At 40.4% G+C, this 9,880-nt stretch overlaps 1 protein-coding gene across 1 annotated transcript in view; it reads right to left on the bottom strand.

The window, feature by feature from the left end:
• Nucleotides 1-9,880, bottom strand: part of LOC101847536 (regulating synaptic membrane exocytosis protein 2) — a gene marked incomplete in the record, with an annotated part of 82,471 nt that overhangs the window by 34,488 nt on the left and 38,103 nt on the right. The window contains 1 exon segment of the mRNA XM_013089186.2: nucleotides 9,017-9,170. Coding sequence (XP_012944640.1) covers nucleotides 9,017-9,170 — 154 coding nt within the window.

Raw genomic sequence — 9,880 nt, 5'->3', positions numbered from 1 at the left:
TCTCTCTCTCTCTCTCGCTCTCTCTCTCTTACTAATACACATGTATGTTTACGCATTTTATGAATACATACATTTTTTCGGCAAGATTTTTTTTTAAAGTCAATTCAAAGAGATATTAGAGGAAACATGGTTATGCGTGTGGGGTGGGCGTGCTGTTATGAGAGATGATATGATAATAAGAATATATTACAATAATTAGAAGGAAAAAAAAGGTTTTTCTTACACTGTCTTTCGTTTTAACACAATTTAGGGGGAAAAAATGTTCCCCGGCCTGGAGTGGTACGGGCATGTAAAATGTTCCTTTTTTTTCAAAATCTTTCTGTTTTATTTGTTTCATTGGTGAGCGGCTGGGGTGTGTATTAAAAAATTAGTAAAGACAGTGTTCTTTTTAATAAAAAATCAGTTCTTATTTTCAATTCCCATTTGTATTTTCTAAAAAGAACTTTCTCGGGCGTGCACTGCGTTGTACTTGTCCTAACTCGTGAGTCACCTGCAACTAGAGGTAGAAAAAAAAAACTTCCGAAGACTAGAATTTAATTCTTAAGGACTGTTGACTAATTTCAGAAAGGAAGAAAATGCACCACACATAACACATCTGTGGTGTGGTGGTTTGACCTTTAACCTTTGTACTCAAAGAGCACGAGTTCGTTTCTCCAGTAGTCGTCATTATTTTGCATAGACTCTATGTACGATCTTACAATGAGAGGCATGGTCCTACAATGTCGTGACCTAAATCGTGACGATGAGCGTACAAATGTCACTGTGTTACTCACTTCGAAAACACAAAAAGGTTAACAGAACACACACTGCACATACCTCGTAGCTCCGACATCTAGATCTACATATACAAACACACCAGCGACATAATACCACGCACTCGCGCACAAAGCTGAGAAGTCATGACTACAGATGCTGTAAACATATCTGCCCCTTCTGTGTAAGAATAAACATTGTCCAGATCACCCACATGGAAGATAACCATCCCAGATCGAAATGTTCACAGAGGTCCCAGCAGGAAAAAAAAACAAGCTTTGAAAACTGCGTTGTTTGTTCACCTCTCGGCTGTAGGGGGAGGGGGGGGGACACACACACTCAAAAGCCGAGAGCAACGAGAAGTGAAAATATGGTAAACGTATTATTTCCGCTGCTTTTTTCTTGAATTGTCCGTTTTTTGCGTCAAATCCAACCCCATTGACTTCCCTTCTCGACGAGACGTGCTCCCTTAAAGGATGCGATAAATTGAGGGGAGACAAATTCGATAAATCAATTTTGCAACACAACATTCTTACGGCTTGCTTGGGGACGGGGCCGCGAAAAGGGGCAAAGGGGGGGGGATAAAGGAGAGGGGGGAATACAAAGGAGGGGGGAAGAAAAGTACGACATGTAGTTTTAAAGGGAGATAAAACTGGTGAAAGTGAAGACAGGGGTTATGAGGTTGAAAACGTATTTGAATAGTTGGATGGATAGAAAGAATGAATGAATGAATGGATGGGTGTATGGATTGATGGATGAATGGATGGATAGATGGATAGATAGATAGATAGATATACATGAAAAAGGTGGAGACGGTTGTAGGAGACTACTAGATCTATGGGGCATGGAAATAGATGCATGACTTTGACAAGGAGTTTGACAAGGAGTTTCACATAAAGCTACGATCATTGAGTCGAGGTTTGACCAATCATAGAGGAGATGGAAAGCAAAATCTATGCGAACGATATTATAGGCTACGTGATAATATGCTTTAACCCTATCCGTACGCCCTGAGATCATTTTGTACCCTCTGATTGCATTCTTCACATTTTAGAATACTTCTAGTACGCAGATCTCTTTGAAACTTTCAGTATTTCTCAAAAAAATCATTTTGACAGTCTGCTATGCAAAGGGTACGGATCGGATTAACGAGTAAATTTCCTCTTCGGAAAGTTGTGGCACAGAGTTTCCCACGTCGTATGGATACGATAGTAAAACACGACGTACTGATAGGGTTAAAACAAATTTCTGTCCCCTCATTAAACTAACATCATAGATCTAGTTCTTTTTAGAAATGCCCCAGCTTCAATTGTGTGTCTGTGGTTAACTCTTTGAGTTAAGCGCATTCTGGTAATTTGGCAACTCATTAATACGTCGCTCTGTTTTTATAGCAGTATAAGCATTACTTCGTGAATCATGCAGATTCTGATATTCCAAGTGAGAGGATAGAGGGCGCTACTGGTACATTCAACTACAGCTGTACGTTCACTCTGTCTGCGGTTTCTGTGTGTCTGTCTTGCTGTTTCTGTGTGTCTATCTTGCTGTTTCTGTCTGTCTGTCTTGCTGTTTCTCAGCACTAAAAGACTTCAGGCTATAAAGGAAGAGGAAGGCCACACAAAAGGTGGATTAAGGGTAGTGTTAAGGAAACCCTGAGAAAACATAGTATCACTACTGAAAGAGCTGCGGGGCTGGCCTACCATAGAAAACTGCATCTCTCCTCGACGCTAAACTACAACCTAGGATGAAAAAGTAAAAGTAAAAGTAAGTAATTGTGTCGATGAATCTTTCTTTACTTTAAAAAAAAAAAAAGCTAAAACTTAGAAAGGCTGTCAGAAACACGCATAATAATGTAAAATATGTAAATGTGTATGTCTCATGTGTATTTGACGGGCCCAATAGTACCGTAACATTGACTTTAGTCTGACCCTGATCTGATGTACGAGTCTGCCTCGTTCTTAGAGAACAGAGGGAAAGTAAAGAAAATATCTATCTATCTGTCTGTCTGTCTGTCTGTCTGTCTGTCTGTCTATCTATCTATCTATCTATCTATCTATCTATCTATCTATCTATCTATCTATCTAACACTGACTTTCGTCTGCCCCTGGTCGCATGTGTGAGTCCGCCACGTTCTTACAGAGCTGTAGCGAACCCCGGCAGTAAGAGGGTGTACCCCAGGGGAAATACCGAGACGCTGGAAGTCTTTCCAACGGGGGAATTGGATTTGGCTCCTTTAACAAGCTGAGGGTCGAGTCTTCACACCGCAGGATCATGTGCTTTTGTGTCACGACGCGGAGGAATCAGGCGCTCGTCAACTTTTGGGCATGTGGAGTTATTGATATCATCTTAAAGCTTGTTAATTTGTCTTATTTTTTATTAGAAAGTACGAATCTTTCGTGTATAGAAGTCGAGATATTTGCAATTGAAGGAGGTAGGGAGCTGCCTTGTTTCAGAGGTAAGAGTAGCAGGAAAATTGCCGCCAAACTTTGATGACTTCCGTAGATTGAGAGACCTTGGAAACTGAAAATTTACTTTTTTATGCCTTCCATAAATGAGTATTTACATAATAATTAAAAAGTTGAGCAAAAAAGAAACCAGAATTCGATGAAAATTGCCAAATCGGCGGAAAATTACCAGTCTCTTCGATTTCATTATTTTGACGAGCGCATGATTTCACCATGATAGGTCACATTCGGTTTGGAGCTGAGCGAATGTTTGAAAAAAAAAACGATAGGAGAAAGAAGAATTGACAGAACGATATTTGTTAAGAGAAAGATGAAATGGCTTCTTATTTAAGCTTATACACAGACAAAAGACATGGAAAACTGCTGAAAGATAGAAAGAATTTCAAAAACCAGATCATAAATTATGTGAAAATAGCAACTGACACATTAAAATAGGTCTGAAGATTTTGAAGACAGCAGTGACATTTAGGATGAGATGTGGCAGGCGAAATACATCAACAAGGACAGAGAAAAATGGATATAACTACTCAAAGCAAACATATCAAGATTGGCCACTCCCGTCAACTCTAACACGTGCACTCGAGATATTGAATTCAAAAGAGAACAAATATCACAGAAAATGAAAATCATAACAGCGATATTCAAAAATACAGAGAAAAGCCGGCTGTTGAGATTGCAAAATGAATGAGTGTGTGAACGAACTCGAAAGTGTATTGACATTTTTTTCTGTATTGACGGCTCACAATCAACAAGGCTTATTGACAGAGCAAATATTCTTCTGGATTGTTCTCCTCATGTACGTAGTGTTCCTCGCTCCAAAAACTGACAATGTCAACGCTCTCAACACACACTGTACATGTTGTGACGTGAAGAGAACAGAATTGTGGTGTGTGTGTGTGTGTGTGTGTGTGTGTGTGTGTGTGTATGTGTTTTTGTGTGTGTGTGTGTTTGTTTGTGTGTGTGTGTATGTGTGTGTATGTGTGTGTATGTGTGTGTATGTGTGTGCGTGTGTGCGTGTGTGTGTGTGTGTGTGTGTGTGTGTGTGGTGTGTGTGTGTGTGCAGCGGTTCTGTTTCTGTAAAGGTTGTGAGAAGTTAATAGAGTTGTAAATTATGTCTCTTGAGATTGCACTTGAGTATTATTTGAGTTTTTTTGCACGCCATAAATCGGATGATTATTAGATTTTAATGAGGCTTCAAGAGAAACAAAATGATTTACAGTAGTAGCTCTTTTCTAAAAATGAAAATTTAACTTGTGATAACGGTTTTATCTTGATGAAAATGTGTCGTTTGCGATGAATAATTACATAGAAAGTCGTATGGCCTATGTAGCTGGTTTCTCTCTGAAATATTATCAACAGATGCGGATGTCTTGGGTTCGAATTCCTGACTGAGCATTCTTGAACCAGAGCTTCAAATTAAATAAGTTGTCATAACTGGCAACACACTCATCTTAGTCCGGTACTATTTGGACGAGTAACCCTATCCGTACGTCGTTTTTTACTTTAGTGTCCATAAGACGTGGGGAACTCTGTGCCTCCACTTTCCAAAGAGGAAATTTACTCGTTAATTCGATTCGGTACGCTTTGCATAGCAGTCTGTCAAAGTGATTTTTTGAGAAATACTGAAAGTTTCAAAGAGATCTTCGTACTAGAAGTTTTCTAAAATGTGAAGAATACAACCCTGAGGGGTACTGATAGGGTTAATTGCAACCCATAACTACACTAACCGAGTGCTCGGATTGAAATGTCTGTTATATCCATAGCATACCAACCCACCGGAAAAATTAATGTCTGGCTTTGGATTAGATATTGGATAAGAATAGAATAAAAGATATTCTTTAAGAAAGTCGACTTTATTTCACAGCTTGCAGACATAAGAGATGCACGTTCAAGACCGATGAGGTAATGATATCGTCACGTAACTCTAAGCCAAACAAGATCATTTTGCACAAATTTATTCCAGGCGTCTTGTCTCAAGATAAAATTAATGCACCGAATCTTCTTGATCGCTCTATCGCTGCACCGGCAAAGGCCTCTGACTTTTACATGCTGCAGATTGTGCAAGACGAAAACTGTTTGAAGTTCTTCTACAGTGGGGTATTTATCTCTGTTACACCTTTACACCTTTGCCTTGTCAGACAATGACGTATGTATGTTGCATGTGTACTGAATCCCCCCCCCCCCTTCCCTTTTTTTTTCTTACACACCACCAAGCCCTAAATAAAGGGGAGAGGGGGGGTGGGATATTCAGGTACTCAAATTTTAAGACACGCTCTGTATAATTATGATTATCCTTGTCTACATATTTATACAAAAATCTGCTTTTGTTTTTCGACACAAGCAAACCTTGGCATAGATTATAAAATATCAATATTCACTTACAGAAATCTGTAGCTGTATGGTACTTTTAGGAGCTCAGTGCATGAACTTCTTCATTTCTCAAACCAAACATCGTTTGTAGCTGGAGAACAAACCTTTTACCATGCCATCCGTCGCCTTTGTCGGCATTAAGAGCGTATCATCATGTCCATTGGGTACAATTAAGTTTTAAACCGATATCTGGTATTTCAGAACACATGTAGTTCGATTTAAAATGTTACCTTACTCCTCTTTGTAAACAGAACGGGCCATATATCGAGTTATTCACTACTATGTCATTTTCACGTATCAGAGCAAACTCACGATGTTGACCTTTCCACACACTCCCCATGGCCCAATGCAAACTCATTATTGCATCTCGTCGTGAGGTAAGTTGAGAGAGGTTTATTTTTAGCATTCCGTTAATTTTCCTTGACCTTCACGGCGTCTTTTTTTCCTTTCAGTTTTATGTATCACCTCTCGCGTTATTCATTTCACCAGCGTCTGTGGTTTTGCGGTTAGGCGCTTTGGTGCCTCACACAGGAGACCCGAGTTCCATTCCCGAGCGAGGAGAAATTTTTATTGAGAATCTCTTTCTGCTGAGATGTTGTATCCCTCTCATCCCAGGTTGACCCTACCCTTACCCCTATTCTTAGAGAAAGTAAACTGTATTTTGTGAATAACATCCAGGCAACCAAAACGTGGTCCACTGAGCATGAGTACCCCAGATGCGCGTACGTGGTCAACTAAGTTCTGAAAGGAAGGTTAAAATTGTTATTTTTTTCTGGTAAGTTTTTTTCGGCGCTCGCAACTGCATACGGTCATATGAGCGCGCGGGATACACCAAACATTTTCAGCTGGTAGAAAATTTAGCATTTTGCGCGGTGACGGCCGAAGCCTACTCTTACCGATTTGAACCACCAAGGGTTCTTTAATGTGCACAACTTGTACACTGGACATTCGAGATTTTTCGCCCTTATCCGAGAAGGCTAGGTGTAGATCTTTCCGACCAGGAGATCAGAGATGGGGCTGAAAGACAGCAGTAAGAAGGAGCCAAGAAGAAGCAGTAAAAAAGCTGCAGGGAGAGTCAGGAGCCCAAAGGAGGGGGGGGCAAAGGAGATGAGAGGGTGGGGGCAAAAATGGAAACGAAAGCAGACCAAGGAGGTGAAAGGAGACAATTTTAGAGAAGAAATATTTTCCGACGCTACCGGGATTCGAACCCCGGACTTTTGAATGCGAGGCGAACACCTTAACCTCTAGGCCACGAGAGCCCCCTTTTGACATTTATTATATAAGTCTGCTGTTGGCTGTGATAGTTAGATATCTTCTTAATACTTGTAGGAGATTGGTGAGAGTTGTAGTGTGGGTGACATGCGTCTTTTTTGTCTTTCGTCCGTCGGTATCGTCTTGGCCTACTCGTGACTAGTAGTAATGTGGTAGGTGTCGTGCAGACACGTCGTAAACCGCTACCGAAGTGCTCGCGACAGCGTCCCTGCTACACTGCGAGGCCTAAGAGACTTGGTCTTTTACAAGTAAAGTCGCAGAAAAGAACGTAATAAAAATAATATACTGAACAGAAATTCCAAGTTAAAACTGCTTTTAAAAAGACACAAACCTTTTACAGGTAAAGTCATAGAAAAAATCAACAGATTACTGAAAGGGCAAGTGTGCGCGCGCGCGTGTGTGTGTTGGGTGGATGTGAGTGCGTGTGTGTGTATATGTGTGTGTGTATGTGTGTGTATGTGTGTGTGTGTATGTGTGTGTGTATGTGTGTGTATGTGTTTGTATATGTGTGTGTGCGTGTGTGTGTGTGTGTGTGTGTGTGTGTGTGTGTGTGTGTGTGTCAAAACGGTCTTCAAAGACAGATAAAAACGTTTAAAGACCTCAGTGGACGGATGGTATTAGTTAAAAGAAAAAATATCAACGACGAGCGCTGTATGAATGTTGTATATTATTATAACAAGGAAAATCAGGCGCGCGTCAGGTTTCAGGAAGTACATAGAATTATTGGTATCATCTTAAAGCTGCTTTGTTTGTCTTGCTTGTGATAAAAAAAAGTTCCCATCTGTCTTTCATAGAAGTCGAAATAATATTTGCAGTTTAAAGAGATGTCAGAGGTATAAACAGAGAGAAAATGAGTAAATGGCCTCCAGTTTTGAGGACTTGTAAAGCTTTACTGTCCTCGGAAACAAGAGATTTAATTAATTCTGTGCTTTAAACAACTTGTTTCAGTAAAATCTACACAGAAATGGGTTTTTTATGGACATGAAGGCGGTTAACTAAAATAAAAATAGATAGAAATTAATTTATTTTGCCCATAGGGCGGGAAAATACTGGTTTCTTCGATAAATTTTTTTGACTAGGGCCTGATTTCCCCATGACGCAATACACATTATTTAATGGTACTGGTGGACAAAATGGAACAAGTCAAACATCAAATCAAAACAACTGAAGGCAAAATTGAAACTTGAGACTAACGTCATTTTCTCCAGTACTCTTCAGTGGAAAAACATAAACAAAAGTGATTAAAATGTGTCGCAGCGTATGTAATGATACTGGAGTTATTACGTCCTATTTGGCATTTCATGTTTGGCCTTAAGGCTTGGAAAAAGACCTGGCAGGGTCAGAGAATAAAGATGGCAGCCCCCAGGTGGAAGCTGAATCCCCTGGTTCCATGTTAAGTGTATTCCTGAGTGTCTGACTGAATGAATGGTAAACTCGCCGCCAGACAAAACAGCTTAGTGGAATCAGGCCCTTGTCAATATTTTTTAGCACAATACGAAGTTATCGGTTTCAAATTAGAGCTTGTATATTATTTTTATTTAACCCTATCCGTACGCCGTGTTTTACTATCGTATCCATACGACGTGGGGAGCTCTGTGCCATCACTTTTGAAAGAGGAAATGTACTCGTTAATCCGATCCGTACGCTTTGCATAGCAGTCTGTCAAAATGAGTTTTGGAGAAATACTGAAAGTTTCAAAGAGATCTTCGCTCTAGAAGTATTCTAAAATGTGAAGAATACAACCCCGGGGGTACAAAATTACGCCAGGGCGTACGGATATGGTTAACATGTGTAGCAAAAATATGAATACATACATCTTGTACAGAGGTCGAGACATTATGAGCGGGGTTACCTGGTGCTGCAGGTGAAACGGACTGTAAAAATGGTCGGCGAAATTTTGTGACTTTCAAAGCTGAATAGTCGCACTGGTTGTACAAAATAAATAACATGCTTTTAAACAAAACTTTGGTAAAATTCACCTTAAAATGTGTCTTTAAGAGTGGAGACGGTTTCAGTGAAAATATATATATAGTAAAGTATTATAAAACTTAGACAAAATCGCCCAAGAGATGAAAAACAAAACAAAAAAATGATTTCTCCATTCCCTGAAATTTGACAACCCCCTTACTTCAGTACAATGACCCACATTACAAATGTACCTGAGTAAGAGCGGGCCCGGGTAGGGGGAACACGTCCCATTATCTGAGAAGCTGCTGTCTCGGAAAGAGGAGAAGACGCTACTCGTCTCGGAGTCCGTGTCAGAGTAGCCGCCCTTGGCCTCCTGGATCGGCGAAGGACGTCTGTCTGCGATACCTGCACATCCAGGACGAAAAAAGAAAAAAAAAATGTATAAAGACAAAGCTATTAGTATTGCTGCAGCTAGTAGATTTTTGTTTTTACAAACTTCTTAATTAATAATGAAGATCATTTCCATAGCGCCCACTCACGTGTGAACACAGCTCTAGGCGCTTCTTGGAAAAAAATGTCAACTGGTCCAGGACAAAAAATAAAAATAAAAAAGCTATTAGTATTGCAGCTAGATCTAGTAGATTTTTGTTTTTACAAACTTCTTAATTAATAATGAAGATCATAATTTCTATAGCGCCCACTCACGTGTGAACACAGCTCTAGGCGCTTCTCCTAATACGGGGTGCCCACTACGGCTGGATCGGGCCGATCGCCTGACTCGATCGCCTGAAACTGAAAACAAACACGTTTGTTTTTGAGTCGGCCGATCCCATCTGTAGTGGGCACCCCGTATTAAAAAACAAAAACGTCAACTGACTTGTTGTTTGATTTCGTTGCTGTTATTGTCTCGGATGTGAAATGATTAAAGCACATTCTATATGAAAGATGTTATTTGAGATGGCTAGCTATCCCACTTCTGTGACGGTTCGGAAGCCGGAAGGTGAATGCCCGCATGTCGGTGGCCTAGTGGTTAGGCTCTCGGACTCGCAACCGTAAGGTTGTGTGTTCTAATCCCGTCAGGGGCCCGACGTTGTGTCCTTGGGAAAGGCACTTTG

The sequence above is a fragment of the Aplysia californica genome, unplaced genomic scaffold (assembly GCF_000002075.1).
Source record: "Aplysia californica isolate F4 #8 unplaced genomic scaffold, AplCal3.0 scaffold00889, whole genome shotgun sequence".
Taxonomy (NCBI): Eukaryota; Metazoa; Mollusca; class Gastropoda; order Aplysiida; family Aplysiidae; genus Aplysia; species Aplysia californica.
Note: the sequence above shows the minus strand (reverse complement) of the source record. Positions and strands in the feature narration are given on the sequence as shown.